Source organism: Bombus vancouverensis, chromosome 4 (genome assembly GCF_051014615.1).
Source record: "Bombus vancouverensis nearcticus chromosome 4, iyBomVanc1_principal, whole genome shotgun sequence".
NCBI lineage: Eukaryota > Metazoa > Arthropoda > Insecta > Hymenoptera > Apidae > Bombus > Bombus vancouverensis.
Window position 1 is genome coordinate 13,491,735 of NC_134914.1, and position 16,600 is coordinate 13,508,334.

At 38.6% G+C, this 16,600-nt stretch overlaps 1 protein-coding gene and 1 long non-coding RNA gene across 10 annotated transcripts in view; one reads left to right on the forward strand and one right to left on the reverse strand.

Annotated features, from left to right (window-relative positions):
- The window catches only part of LOC117156499 (uncharacterized), a 132,006-nt gene that overhangs the window by 98,380 nt on the left and 17,026 nt on the right, over positions 1-16,600 (reverse strand). For 3 of the 9 annotated variants that reach the window (XM_076617995.1, XM_076617993.1, XM_076617997.1), the window contains 2 exons: positions 3,943-4,000; positions 2,071-2,143 (listed from right to left, as the gene is read on the reverse strand). In XM_076617995.1, coding sequence (XP_076474110.1) covers positions 2,071-2,143; positions 3,943-4,000 — 131 coding nt within the window. Of the gene's footprint in view, positions 1-2,070; positions 2,144-3,942; positions 4,055-4,812; positions 5,054-16,600 lie in introns of those variants that run through there. The other 6 variants (XM_076617994.1, XM_076617992.1, XM_076618001.1 and 3 more) reach the window with 4 other exon arrangements.
- The window catches only part of LOC143302598 (uncharacterized), a 73,518-nt gene that overhangs the window by 39,394 nt on the left and 17,524 nt on the right, over positions 1-16,600 (forward strand). The window lies entirely within an intron of this gene.

The window sequence follows — 16,600 nt, forward strand, 5'->3', positions numbered from 1 at the left end:
CGCGAAGAGCTTAGATAAAATCTATGTACCGTCGTGTTAATTCAAATAAGCGTAATCTGGTGAAACGGTGGTTTTGAGAGAAACGAGTTTTAGTATTCGACAACCTCGACATCCGTTTAATATACCATCCGAGATATCAACTATCGCGTGTATCTTCAGTTTCGATGCAGACACGGTCTTCTCGTTTAATATGCATAAAGATGAACAGCTAACTCTTCTGCCAACCGGCAGTAATGACTTGATTTAAGCGAAAGTTGCAGATAGTCGCTGTTCTGGCTTGAACAAGGCGGTACGAGCCTTTGGTCGCGGCTACAAACGCATAAACGTCCCAACATCGAACCAGAGTCACATTTTCATCCACCTGCAATTATTACTCTTTTATACCACTCATTTATACCAAGGGATCCTAACTTAATTATTCTTATTATTCCTTTCGTTTTACAAAGAAAGCGGTAGATGCACAACGTGTTTTCTCGTTATTTCATTGAATTACCTACGACCCATTTTATTCTGTTTCTACAAAATGGATTCATAGGACAATCCATAAAATAACAGAAAATAAAAAATGTTGCGCATCTATAATATTATTTCACTTATGAAACAAAAGAAACTTCTTGCTTGCCCGAGACAAGGACCAGGGGCGTCAAACGAATCAAAGAATTTCATTCGAAAGCGTTACATTCGCACACAAGGTCTCTCCGCGAGTATTCGAATAGTTTCGTCAGCCTGTGCAGATAATTTAGAAACGAGGGAAAAAGAAGGAAAACTGTGACAACGGTTTCGGGGTCGCAACCTGTGGAACACGCGCGGGTACAGCAACGTACATACACGAGCTGCATCGAACCAAGGACGCGCATGATCGCGTGGCCACCGCTCACTGCGCTCGTTTACTTTTGCATTCCGCATATTACGAGCAACCGCCGTCACGATTTTCCCTGTCAATCGGCCCGTTCGTTTCAGAGTTATTTCAATGGATTATTTAAATCATAGTGAACGTCGTTGGTTGGCGAATACGTCCCTGATTAGAATGTCCGATAGATGCCAAAGGAACACGCGAATGGAATAGGAACTAATTGTTTGAATACAATGGAGACAACCAGGCGATCGGCCACTTTATCTCGGCGATGCTCATCGTGCATGGGCACAGGAATTGGCTCTAATCGAGCCGCCATCGATTAACCATTTATCCACGCGATCGCTTCTCCAACCCAACCCCCCATTATCTTTCGACCTATTTCTTTTGGTTTTATTGCGGCAAGCAGAAGAGAAAGAGAGAGAGAGAAGATGATTAATCCGTTAACCAGGATGGACGAATTAACTCGTCGCTGGGCTTCGCGATCTCTCGAAACGTGGCTGACGAAAATATTCGAACATTCGCATTTACAAATATAATGTTGGACGCAGACTGCGGGTATTTGAGCGCGTTTATGTTCCTAATATAATTATGAGAATGAAATATATGTATAGACAGATTTTCCTAATTTCCTTACGCGTAACGATGAATATCATTAATTCTATCTATCTGTACATCTGTGTCTACGTGGATGTATCTAGATATACGTCAGACTTGTCGCATTTCCGCAAACGTAATTAAAGAAGAACATTACAAGCTAATCGAGACGCTTTGCTACGAATATCTTCTTACGTTAGACGGATGTTGTGTAATGAGTTTTTGCGCGCTAAAATAAAGTCCGCAGTCTACTCTTCTGAATAAACTGCTTATTCTGCATTCATAATCGCGTTCATCCTTCGCTCTTTTCAGTCTGTCTTCTTATTGGAACTTGTAGTCTCTGTGCGAGCTCACGCTGGTTCCAAACTTTTCGCCGCTCATCTACGTCCTGGAAGATCTAGAGATCGACGTGGAGTTTAATTTAAGAGCTAGCGCATCTACCGCGGAGCCAAAGTGTCGTGGCTGAACGGTGTGAGCGGAACGTGGTCGAACGTCGACGACGGCCAACGTTGCGTCAATCACATCCGGAAGAAGCACCACCGACCAAGCTACGATACCACCGTGAACTCATCCGCACTCAAAGTTCTATTAATACGTTAAAATGAGACAAGTTGCTGTACCTCTTTGTCCAGAATATCGCACGGCTGGAACCTCCAGTGAGACGTGAGCCGCTTGAATCGTTCCTTCGCACGCCTGCAACAAAATCATGCACGTTCCATTATCGTCATCGAATACGTCATCTTCGTGAGAGCACGAACATTAAAGAACACATCGCAGATGAATAGCCTAAAATTAGAAGGTTGCAGGAAGTGCCACTGAACTTCGGTTAGGAGTAACGCCAACATTCCGCTCTTCAAACAATGAACGTTAAACGCGCGTCGTTGTACGACGATGCAGAAGAGTATTTTAAACTCGAACGTTAAGTCAAAGATTAGCGTTAAAGGTATTCAGTTGGGAATTACATTGGCGGAGAAGAAAATGGCGCGGTGATCCACACAAGCTAGTTCTTTCATGCTGAATGAAGCTTCATGGAGAATTTCATCGATATGTAAATGAAGTTATGATTGAAAACAGAAGCATCCACTAATCGATGATATAGCACCACCTTCCCTTGGCAAATTTCTCTTAGTCCCTTCGTTCTTTGAACTAATGCTGGCAACTAAGTGATTGCGGATTTTGTCATTAGGTGGTATTGATAAAATCCGCAACCACTTAGTTGCCAACCCGATACCAAGTAGCAAAGTAGTTATAGCAAATTAATATAGCACCACCTTCCTTTAGCAAATTTCTTTTAGTCGCTTCATTCTCTGAACTAATGTTGGCAACTAAGTGATTGCGGATTTTGTCATTAGGTGGTAATGACCGCAATCACTTAGTTGCCAACCCGATACCAAGTAGCAAAGTAGTTATAGCAAATTAATATAGCACCACCTTCCTTTAGCAAATTTCTTTTAGTCGCTTCGTTCTTTGAACTAATGTTGGCAACTAAGTGATTGCGGATTTTGTCATTAGATGGTATTGATAAAATCCGCAACCACTTAGTTGCCAACCCGATACCAAGTAGCAAAGTAATTATAGCAAAGTAATATAGCACTACCTTCCGTTTCTCTTAGTCGCTTCGTTCTTTGAACTAATGCTGGCAACTAAGTGATTACGGATTTTATCTGTTAGATGGTATTGATAAAATCCGCAATCATTTAGTTGCCAACCCAATAATAAGTAGCAAAGTAATATAGCAGCACCTTCCTTTGGCAAATTTCTCTTAGTCGTTTCATACTGTGAACTAATACTGGCAACTAAGTGATTGCGGATTTTATCATTGGTGGTAATGACCGCAATCACTTAGCTGCCAACCCTATACCAAGTAGCAAAGTAATATAGCACCACCTTCCGTTAGTAAATTTCTCTTAGTTGTTTCATACTGTGAACTAATACTGGCAACTAAGTGTTTGCGGATTTTATCATTAGGTGGTAATGACTGCAATTACTTATCTGCCAACCCTATACCAAGTAGCAAAGTAATTATAGCAGCACCTTCCCTTGGCAAATTTCTCTTAGTCGTTTCATACTGTGAACTAATGCTGGCAACTAAGTGATTGCGGATTTTGTCATTAGCTGGTAATGGCCGCAATCACTTAGTTGCCAACCCAATACCAAGTAGCAAAGTAATTGTAGCAAAGTAATATAGCACCACCTTCCGTTAGTAAATTTCTCTTAGTTGTTTCATACTGTGAACTAATACTGGCAACTAAGTGTTTGCGGATTTTATCATTAGGTGGTAATGACCGCAATCACTTAGTTGCCAATCCAATACCAAGTAGCAAAGTAATTACAGCACCACCTTTCCTTGGCAAATTTCTCTTAGTCGCTTCGTTCTCTGAACGAATGTTGGCAACTAAGTGATTGCGGATTTTGTCATTACCACCTAACGACATTAGGTCACGAATCGCTTAGTTGCCAACCCAATAGCAAGTAACAAAGTAATTAATTACCTTTCGATGGCGATGACCCAAGCTTCTTGCACCAGACCAGAGCTGAACTCGTCCGGCACTACTGTCAACAATTTCAAAGCAATTAGTCCATCTTCCTTCCTTTCGTCCAATTCTACTTTCAAATAAACACACGAACAATAAACGCGCGATTCAGCTGAACCGAATTGCGCATCGTTTATCGGACGACGATTAATTGTCGCAACAAATCAGAGACACGGAGAAAACAACACAGATACAGTGTACGGTATATTTTTCTTTTAGAAATCGATCAAATGGAACAAAAACGACGAAACGTTTCATTGCTCGAACCGCGGATGTTCGTATATTTATATTGGGTTGGCAACTAAGAGATTGCGGATTTTGTCATTAAGTGGTACTGACAAAACCAGCAATCACTTAGTTGCCAACCCAATAGAAAATATGCAAGTGCAAGCGCGCATATAACGCGTATAATATTCTTCGCAGTATTACACTAACAGAGAAATACGAATTTGCATAAACATACACAGTTTGTTTATGAACAATCCGAGGATGCATCCGATACGCGAAAATATATAAAACATCCAAAGTATAATATCTAATATAATTTGTAACAGCAGAAAGAAACGTTTGCTTAGGTTCCATGTCGTTTGTCGCGATCATAAGAATATGAATTTGCGTAAACATGCACAGTCTGTTTATTACTAATGGCATCGTCACAATAACGTCACGATAATATCGAAATAATATTAAAACGGTATAAAAACACGAGAAATATTAAAATAAAATTTTCCCTCGAGGCTGAAATTTCATTAGCCATAGTCCTTAAAGATTAACAACCATTGCAAAACTAAACCAACGAATTCCTATGTTCGCGAACCACGCAAATACCATTTTCAAAATCCACGTCGTCGTCTGTCTCCTCGTCGTCTATGAACTTGATGGTAGACAGGTCAAAGTGCGTCGCGACGTCCTCCGGTTGTTCGTCGCTCGTCGCAAACTCGATGGACTTGGGTACATCGTCGACTATGGATTCGTCGACGATGAACGTTTGTCCATCGGCTCCCGAACGAGACGAGCATCCGCACAGGAGCATCCTGCGGAAGAACTTGGACATGTTCCTCAAGGGTCTACTCTGGAGGAATCGAAGCTACTTGCAGTGGATGTGCTCATATTTCTCCAGCTTCGAATAGAAGGATTTTCGGTGACGTCAAAACGCGAACAAAGTTTCAGGATCGTCTATAGCAAACTCTGGAATTTCTCCAGACTCTGGAAATTCGCTTGGCGAATTTTCACATTTTTATCTTCGAATTTGTACGAAGGCGCGGCATTTTACGAGGTCTGCTCGCAATCGCCAAATGTTGCTGGATTGGCGAATTTTTCTACGGTCGTTGTATCTGCACGAAAACACAGGATACCACGAGAACTTGAAATTCTACGAAATCGTCTTTTCCATGTCTCTGTCGAGTTCCTCGAAAGTCGCCACGTTTTTACAGAAGCGCAGAACCTCGCCAACACTGCGAATCTCCTCGAATTCCTAAACTTCCGAGAATACGGAAATCGGCGAATTTGTCGAAATTTTCTCCGCACAGCGGCAAAGTCAGCGAAACTTTACGAAATCTCCGACGTTTTCGAAATTGCTCGCCATTGACGAATTTACCGAGATCACGAAATTTTTCCCACAGCGAGACAATTTCCCGAGATCTCTGTACTTGCGCGAGATCGCTCGATATTTCAGTGTCACCGTAATTTTCCAACATCGGCACCGGCTTCTTCTCTTCGAATCCCGGGAATTTATTATCGCGAAATCGGATGGAACTGCAGCACGCGACCGGACAGACGGAAAGGAAAAGCGACGTGTGCCGAGCCGCACGTGTCGCCCAACCATAGAAAATAAACGCTCGGTCCAGGGCTGAGAATGGATGGCACCGCGAGCTTACCAACCAAGAGGTTTATATTTGGAGTCGCACATTGGCATCGGCGGTAAAAATGATGCGGCAGAGCCGGCTTCTAGGCGCTTTACGCCAATGCCAATGAATCCATTAACGTGTAATAAATCATCGGCAAATTAATCAGTTGGACGTAGCCTGTCGAATATTTCGCACGAAATTACCGAATAATGTGGAACGACGCGGATCAAACGACGCGCGCAAATGAAATACCGCGTTAATCTCTCCGGCGATAACGAGATGATTTGATCAACGTGTTTGATACGTTACTTCTTTAATCGCATTAGTAAGTCGAATAACGGTACGAGTAATTTAGAAATGACGTTATTAATAATTTCAATGGTAGAAACGAGCGTTCTCAGCAGCGAGAGAAAAATTCGATTTTCGCAGAATTGTAATAGTCATTTTTTATGACATCATTTTTACTTCGCTTATATAGTAAAATAAATATCGTTAAGCTTCCTGAATAAAAAGTAAGTCGACGTGGAAAGTAAGTGAATTAATAATAACATTCGATGAAATTGAACTTTTATATTAACACCTATCGTTATATTTCCTAATTTATATTGATTAATTCCATCACGAATTATAGTAATTTTTAAATTATTTATTTAATGAATTTAAGATAATTATAATAGATAAATATATTTCAAATATTTATATATTTTTAAGAATTATAATTTATATTATAAATTATTCAATACTATATTATAAATATTCAACTGGACATTTATTATTTAATCTATCAATAGCATTTTCTATATGATTGAAATTTGTTATTTATACAGCTATTAATTTTCCTGTAAAAATCCTTAGTCATTTAGTTCCACTTAATTCGCCAAAATTTTTAATAAATTTTATTCTAATTATTGAATTAATTAGATTTATTACTCGACTTTAAACTTTATTTATTCGTTTATCAGCAAATTTAATTTCATATAATACGAGTCCAATGCGTTTCATTCTACGCGTTGGGAATGTACGAACAAGGCTGGGCCATAACTATATCTATATATATATGTAATATGTACCATCTGTGTTGTTATATCGTCGTTAAATCAATGGTGTTGATAATACGCGAAAACAACAGCTCGTTCTTCGAACGTTTGAAAACGTAATTCTTCCTAGTCTTGTGTTCTTGCTCGTCGATTTGATTCTCTTTAGCATTTAACACTTTGACCACGGTTTCTCCTGTGACAATTGTAAAAATTGTATGAAAATTGACAGTTAGGGCATAACCGATAAATAGAAGATACTTTGAAAGAAAAAGTTCCCCATTGAACGATTTTATTAGAACATCAATAAAAAGAAAATGAGAACAAATCTTCGAATATTATTATAAACACAGCTTAGAAAATAATCGTAAATGCTGCTTTATAATCATATATATAATTGAAGTTAGAAGTGTGCACATAACCTTACTATTATACAGGGTGGTTGGTAACTGGTGGTACAAGCGGAAAGGGGGTGATTCTACGAGACAACGATCTACAGTGAGATCCGTTATAACGAGACGCGATGAAGTGCAGGCGTACCGAGCGAAAATTCAAAGTCGATTTTCTCGAAAACAAAGCCTCGAACGAAAAATTTGTATTCTACATTTTCGACTTCTTTTTACGCGTAGAATCACCCCCTTTCCGCTTGTACCACCAGTTACCAACCACCCTGTATAATTGAAGTTAGAAGTGTGCACATAACCTTACTATTATACAGGGTGGTTGGTAACTGGTGGTACAAGCGGAAAGGGGGTGATTCTACGCGAAAAAAGAAGTCGAAAATATAGAATAAAAATTTTTTTTTAATTTTTCCATCGAGACAACGATCTACAGTGAGATCCGTTATAACGAGACGCGATAAAGTGCAGGCGTACCGAGCGAAAATTCAAAGTCGATTTTCTCAAAAACGAAGCCTCGAACGAAAAATTTGTATTCTACATTTTCGACTTCTTTTTACGCGTAGAATCACCCCCTTTCCGCTTGTACCACCAGTTACCAACCAGCCTGTATAATTGAAGGTAGAAGTGTGCACATAACCTTACTATTATATGTAGAATGAGCAAATACTGTTTACTAATATGTGGTGGCCCTCGACCACGGAACTTTCCAACGGCTTCGCTACACAAAGGGTAAGGCCGACATGCCTAATGTATCTATAACGTGAATTCACAACAGAGACCACGTCACACACCGCAGGTAGGATGGCGCCCAGATGTCTGCACATCCTTGGCGCGTACCCTCAATAGTCCTAAGTACCCACCGGGGGGTCTTGGAATTTCCATAGTTAAGGTCCTTCGGACCAAGCGAGCATCTCTTGTCTTAGGTTTCCTTTTACGTTTATTGTTTACTACGGGTTAACACGGAAAGTTAGTTTTCCCCACGTCTGGTACGTTCCGTTAGCAACTTTCTCACGAGGGCGGCTGAAACCCTTCCTGGTCCACCAACCGTCTTATTATCCAATCGGAGACGGTGTCTACTGCCCTCGCTTCCCTAACCAAAATTGTCATCGACAAATCCGATAGTCCCGTGTCCTTAGACACACCCACCCCTAGCTTTCCTCAGACACAGTATCGTCAGTAACACTTCGCTTATTCTGTATCCTTAGAATAGTCAACGTATCTTCACCGGTCTCTACCCTTATAACAGTCGCGTACTTAACGTATCAGTGTAACTAAGTTTTACATAACGTGGTTGGAGCGAATTGTGATTTATGTCAATACAGTGTGTATCACATTGCGATCGCTGAATTCATAATAGAGTTTAATTCAAACAAAATTAATAGTTGCGTTACGACTCAGCTGTTTTATTCCATCATCCAACCCTCGAGTTTACGTGACATATCCATCGATATCCCTACGGTTCTTTCGCCGAATATTCGGAAGAACGCATACGCGGAAACCGTCGCGGACATCTAATAAACGCGTGCGTAGTGAGGATATCGAGGGCCAACAAGGAAAAGAATCCGTTTGGTTTCGAACCAAAGAATTCATTCTGCCCCGAGCTGCGAAGTGCGGAAGGTTTAGTGTCATAGAGAAGCAAACACAGTTAGAGATACGTGATCATTAACTCTTGATAGTTAATCGTTAATCGTTAATTGATGACTATTGATTGTTAATAGCGTAATAAACTTCTTTGTTGAACATCAAGAGTATTTCTTGTGGGCACCAACAAACGCCTCAAATGTCTCGTACACGTTTCAGCGATGTAAGGTGCATACCTTGATTTTTGTTTTTGTTGCTTGTTTATGGAGTATCGTCGCGTTTGAAATTGATGTATTTGACGATAACTCCAAGGCTAATTTTATGTACCACTCGAGAGTTCTTCTATGTGGTGTAGAATACGCTATCGTTTGATCTGATAAATCTACGGCACATTTTCCTCTGTTGTGATCTACCACTACCATCGGTTCACCGCAAACATAATTTTTGTCTACCTCTACCGTTTCAGCCGAATGTTTCGTCGAAATCATAAAAATAATCCTAATACTGTTTACTAATATCTTCTACGCGTTTCGACTGTATATTCTGCACGTTTTGCTTACGACGAAATAACGAATGCGAATGGTTTGTTGAAATAAACAAAGCCTTGTTACAATACGTCGCTATCGACTGTTACCAAGGTGCCACAGAGGTCAGCCGTGACCACCAAGAAGATGAACGGTGCATTGGGGAAGAATGTTGTCTTACATCGTCGATTTATTATTATTTTGCCATTATATGCTTTGAATAATAAAAATACTGCCGTGGCGTCCTCAGCGAAACGTGTGATTTCGGTGTGGCAGTCAAAGTGTTAGCTACTTATTTCAAAAGAATGAACTATAATCCGGTCTCCTTTTTATCTCGTTTGGCATCGTGAACAAAATTTAGTTTCGCAAGACTAAGGACGTTTGAAAAGATTTTACGCGTGACCCGAGGTTGTAAGCAGTCACCGTGTTGACTTTTATTACAAAAAGACAACATTGTAATTATTTTGTTCGCCAGACTAAAGATTTTATCGTAGCGCGACCCTTCGCGTTTTTAGATGTTGTATAGTTTCGCCCTTGGTGCAAGCTTATCGCGTCGTAGAAACTAGTTTCAGAGGAACAGCCGCTGACCCGGAAACAAATTCCAGTCAGCAGAATTTTCATTACTTTCCTGGGATACGATGTTCACGAGCCAACGAGCCTGCCCTGGAATAATGGAATCGCTAGTATTAAATTCGCCACGATACACCGGCCAAATTACGTCCACCGTGTCTTATCTCGCAAACGATCGAGCTATACTTGCTATAGTTTCAAGATAAACTGAGAAACTAAATCCGCTTTCGATAATTAATTCAATTCTAGAATTAATCCACGTCGTCAGAAATACATCGCTATAGTCGTGCTATTATCGTCTTTCGTCGGTTCTTCACTTCAATCTTCTCATAATCTTGACGATCGTGACAAGAGATGACAAAATAAAAACACCTATAATTCCTTTCTTTATCTTGTCTTGCGTCTTATCTTTCAAAAACGAAGAAACACACGCGATCTATGCTATCGTTTGACGTTATATTGTTTTATCGAATTATGACCCATTTTGTTCGCGTAGAGCATGCATCGTATTATTTTATTGAATTATGATCCATTTTGTTCGCATAGAACATGCATCATATTACTTTATCGAATTATGTATGATTCATTTTGTTCCCATAGAACATGCATCGTATTATCTTATTGAATTATGATCCATTTTGTTCGCATAGAACATGCATCATATTACTTTATCGAATTATGTATGATCCATTTTGTTTCCATAAAACATGCATCATATTATCTTATTGAATCATGATCCATTATGTTCCAACAGAACATGCATCATATTATTTTATTAAATTATGATCCATTTTGTTCGCATGGAACATGCATCATATTATCTTATTGAATTATGATCTATTTTGTTCGTTTAAAACATGCATCATATTACTTTATCGAATTATGTATGATCCATTTTGTTCGCATAGAACATGCATCATATTATTTTATTAAATTATGATCCATTTTGTTCCCATAGAATATGCATCATTATTATATTAAATTATGTATGATCCATTATGTTCCAACAGAACATGCATCATATTATTTTATTAAATTATGATCCATTTTGTTCGCATAGAACATGCGTCATATTATTTTGTTAAATTATGATCCATTATGTTCCAACAGAACTTGCATCATATTATCTTATTGAATTATGATCCATTTTGTTCGCATAAAATATGCATCATATTATTTAATCGAATTATGTATGATCCAGTATGTTCCAACAGAACATGCATCATATTATTTTATTAAATTATGATCCATTTTGTTCGCATAGAACATGCGTCATATTATTTTGTTAAATTATGATCCATTATGTTCCAACAGAACTTGCATCATATTATCTTACTGAATTATGATCCATTTTGTTCGTTTAAAACATGCATCATATTACTTTATCGAATTATGTATGATCCATTTTGTTCGCATAGAACATGCATCATATTATTTTATTAAATTATGATCCATTTTGTTCCCATAGAATATGCATCATTATTATATTGAATTATGTATGATCCATTATGTTCCAACAGAACATGCATCATATTATTTTATTAAATTATGATCCATTTTGTTCGCATAGAACATGCGTCATATTATTTTGTTAAATTATGATCCATTATGTTCCAACAGAACTTGCATCATATTATCTTATTGAATTATGATCCATTTTGTTCGCATACAACATGCATCATATTATTTTATCGAATTATGTATGATCCATTTTGTTTCCATAGAACATGCATCATATTATCTTATTGAATTATGATCCATTTTGTTCGCATAGAACATGCGTCATATTATTTTGTTAAATTATGATCCATTATGTTCCAACAGAACTTGCATCATATTATCTTATTGAATTATGATCCATTTTGTTCGTTTAAAACATGCATCATATTACTTTATCGAATTATGTATGATCCATTTTGTTCGCATAGAACATGCATCATATTATTTTATTAAATTATGATCCATTTTGTTCGCATAAAACATGCATCATATTACTCTATCGAATTATGTATGATCCGTTTTATTCGCATAGAACATACATCATATTATCTTATCGAATTATGTATGAACCATTTGCTTCCAATAGAACATGCATCGTATTATCTCATTAAATTATGATCCATTATGTTCCAACAGAACATGCATCATACATAATTCGGCAAAATAATATAAAACAAAAAATGGCGTGCAGTATAATTTCCTTATGAAACGAATGAAACCTTTGCGACAAGTGTGTGAGACACTGTGCTCAAAGTAACGGAATATCGCTAAGGTATGATATATGAAAATACAATATACGAATCAATGTATCAAATAACGGTCTTCGTAAGAGTTACCAAGAAGAAATATATATAGCCTAACCGGTACCAATGTAACTCGAGCTCGATGAAGTTGCCACGCCGAAATGCGAGTTTGTAGAAAAAACAAACGCAACAGTATCGCTTGACCCGCGATTCGTCCACGTTTGTTCAAACAAAATTTTCGTTTGTCTACCGTTCGAAGGTAAGTTATCGTCAAAGGAGAATTAACAAAAATTTCCCATCGGCTTCCATTATCTTCCCATTAACTTTTCCATTAATTCTTAAGTGGAATATGATTGTCCACGATTTGTACACGTTCGTTCACCTAGAATTTTCGTTTGTCTACGCTTCAAAAAAAATTAAAGGAAAAAAGTTAAATTTTCATTTAGTCATAACGTTGTTTCAAAAGATGGACGAACGAGAAAATTTATCCATTCGGTTGAACGAACTTGAACGAACGAATACAGTTTGTTTTTTATAAAAATTCGCATTTGGAGTTGTTAATTTCACTCGGCTTGCTACTGGTACTTCCTTATCATCAGGAGACAGTATTCAATTACGCTGATAGTATCGACAAATACGAACGATCCTATCTACTACGCATAAAACGAAGAAAGCCATATCAAATTTTGCAAGCTTTCTCGCCTAATAACTTTTGAACTGGAAGATTGCTAAATTTAACGTTAACGTTGTTCAACTGTATTCTACAAATACACTACTCTTAGTAAATACAAGATTCGTTCAAAATAATTGCTTTCCCAGAGATAAAATTCACGTAGAAATGTAATTAAGTATTTTGATTAATTATTATTCTAATTATTATCGTTCAAATCGTAATAATTCATTGTACAGGCTGGTTGGTAACTGGTGGTACGAGCGGAAAGGGGGTGATTCTAGGCATAAAAAGAAGTCGAAAATATAGAATACAAATTTTTCGTTCGAGGCTTTGTTTTCGAGAAAATCGACTTTGAATTTTGGCTCGGTACGCCTGCACTTTATCGCGTCTCGTTATAACGGATCTCACTGTAGATCATTGTCTCGATGGAAAAATTAAAAAAAGAAAAAATTTTTTTTATTCTATATTTTCGACTCCTTTTTTCGCGTAGAATCACCCCCTTTCCGCTTGCACCACCAGTTACCAACCACCCTGTATATTGAATATCTACGTACTTATCGTAAATAGGCAATTCTAGCGTAAAATCTGCTATTTAATTTGTGGCGGGCAGATGAGCTCGTTATTTTCAGAAACGAGTGCCTTCCAACAAGGCGGACGTTCCTGCACACATGGAATCCACGTGCAATTTACACGTGAAGATTTGCAGGCGCGTTTATTTAGAACAAAAAACGATGTCATCATTCGCGCGTCCAGAGACAAAGCCGTGCATACCACTGACAACGTCGTAAATACACCATGAAATCGTGGAAAGAACAGCAGTTTTGTCAGAGTCGTTTACTCGTTACTATACAGACGCTTTTATCGTGCCATTTGATCGATAAAGTAGAAGATCTGTCACGATATCCGGAACAATCAATCTTCGAAGACTCGACGTTGTGCAGTGTGCATAAAAGTCAATCTTAACGATTTACCGACCGCTAGCGATTCAACACCATGCGCACGTCCTACCGGCATCTCAGGCGCAGATCCTCCCTGGTTTTGGTTTAGATTCTGCAATACCATTCTTTTCGTTCATTGCGAACGGCAAGTTTTTCAAATTGGTATAAAACAATGGGAGCTTACAAAGCAAGGCAATTGATGCGACTGAGCAAGGTACTTTAGTACTAAATAACAAATTACTGCTCAAATAATGAGAAAGATTAATAAACTATCGGTCGGTGAGCGTCGGCAATAAAAACCAATTAATAAGCTATCGGTCGGTAAAGTGTTAAGTACAGATGCTACGCTTTGACGTTAGCCATAAGGCCGAGAAGCGATGTTATTCGTAATTTTATGAAAACATTTCTTTAAAAAGCTGCTTTTCTTATGTTGATACTAATATTTGACCTATTATCATTCTATTAGGTCGTCCGAAAAGTTTCTTTCGTACGATCCACTTTGTTCTATCAAGATAAAGATTACAACGTTCGACAGGTTAGGTTTCATGTTTGTATAAAGATGCGTTGTTGTCAAAGACCGGTCTGTAAAAAAAAGACACTTTTCGGACAACCTAATATTATTATCGCTAATTGATAAAATAAATTTTCCGCTGCTACCCCAAACATCAGTCTCGGGAGACTCGATATTTCTAAATTCCCATAAATGCCATTTGCCAAATTTTCTCGTAGATATCGTTCGTGAAATTCGCAGAAACGTGAAATTTTACAAAAAAACTTTCTTTTCTATACCGATGCTACTCGAACCATTACTATTCCATCATTTCTGTTAATCGATAAAATGGAACATTTGCTATCGTAAAATACAGCCTTGGAAGGGTTTTAACGCTGCGAAAGCTGCATAAATTTATCCGCCGAGGAACTTCAATATCCCGTGAAATTTCGCTATCAAAGTTTCAGTCAATGTATAAAGCGAAAAACAGAGAATCCTAGAATAGTCGCCATCTGTTTATGAATATCTTGCATCAACGTTGCTAGCGAACACGCGACTTAATAGCAGGTAGATACATTTCAGGAAAATTCTGGAGAACAGTTGCAAGTGTATACGTGTATACGTATGTATTATCAGTAGCCGCGTAGATGGCGCGACTCGCCCTTGAAAAATAGTCTCGACGAGACACGAGGCGAGAAGAGAAGTTGCACTTTCTCCGAATCGTGGACCGGCGTTCGAGCACGTTTTGGCCCGGCGCCAACTTCACTCGAAAAGTGAAGGAGACACACCGCGGTAGCGATGAGCTCAAGTAAGTTATCCAATACGTCGCAACTAAGTTCGAAGATCAACCGACTAAATTCCAACTTTCTATGCGTATTTCGAAAAAAAGAAACGCTACTTTCCAGTGGATTCTTCGGTTAAACGCGATGGAATCGAACCGTCTGTGAATATTTTGAGAAGTGGAGAAGTTAGTCGCAAATAACCATGGAATTCTGGTCGAATAAGTTCGACTAAATCGTTTCTTTTTTTTGTCATTGAAATCCAACTGTTTTATTGTAATTTTCGTGCATAACCTGCTTCTACGCTGATAACAATCGATCACTCTGTCTCGTAAACATACAAATAGAATGTATAGTATTTATGTCACCGATTTATTCTAAAATCGAGATACCTGTTAGTTGATTTTCGAAACTCGCGAGTACGTTTATTCCGATGTTGGAAAACAGCTTGACAAGGCCGATGATTTTGTGGGTTGGCAACTAAGTGATTTTTGTCCACCTAACGGCAAAATACGCAATCACTTAGTTGTCAACCCAATACAATGAACGAAACGCATTAAACAGGGTGCGGTCGAATAACAGGCACGCGAGATGATATACGAAAAAATAAATACAGGAAGATTCTTTCGTTGGGGGTTTAGTTCTCCAGTTTGAAAATTTATCAACTGTACTTGAGCGTGACTAACTGCAGATTGGACAACGGTAAATGAGCGGCGGCAAGTTACCATACGTCCAAAGAGAAGCGACAAACGTAAAATGAAATGTTTTCGCAAGACTAGGCTGATGTTTGAAATTTGGAAAATCCAGCGTACGCGCGTACTATTTTTGACCTTTGAATACGTTCAAACTTCATTTTCTCGAAAATGAAAATAAATTTTACCGTAGAATTTTTAACTTAACGGAAAATTGTGGCGCGTAGAATTGCCAGTTGCTGACCGTTTACTCGTAAACCTAAATCAGCCAAGTTGCAGTATACTTGACAAATTTGCAAACTCAGTTTGCCTGAAATTCGAAACTCGGAACGAACAAATTTTATTCGAAATCTTCTTCGTGTTTCTGCATAGGAAATTACCTCGCACCCACTTGTACGAGCAGCCTTCGAATTTTATGAAGTTAACCATCGCCACTGCATTTGATTCGGATTTATAGGCACGCGTTGAACTTGATCCCATCGCTACACGTTCAACGAAGCTGGGGAGCAACTGTGGCGAATTTTCTTGGCGAATGCATCGGCCTTGGGACGAGGGTTCGTGTGCACCGAGCGGATAAATTCGCGCGTTAACTCCACGAGCTTCTGTATCGTGAGCATGCGACCGCGATCTTCAGCTACTCAACTTGATTGCCTTCTGCCGCATAGAAAAGGATAATAGATTTTTCCATCGAGCTTCGTCGATTCTTCTTGCCGGATTATCCGACATTGGAATACGTATACATACGCTCTTCTTTCACCACGATAAACTAAGCTGCTCCGTGTCGCCTTAGATTACGAACATAATGGGCCCGTTTGCTGACAAACGCAACGTTCTGAATACCTCG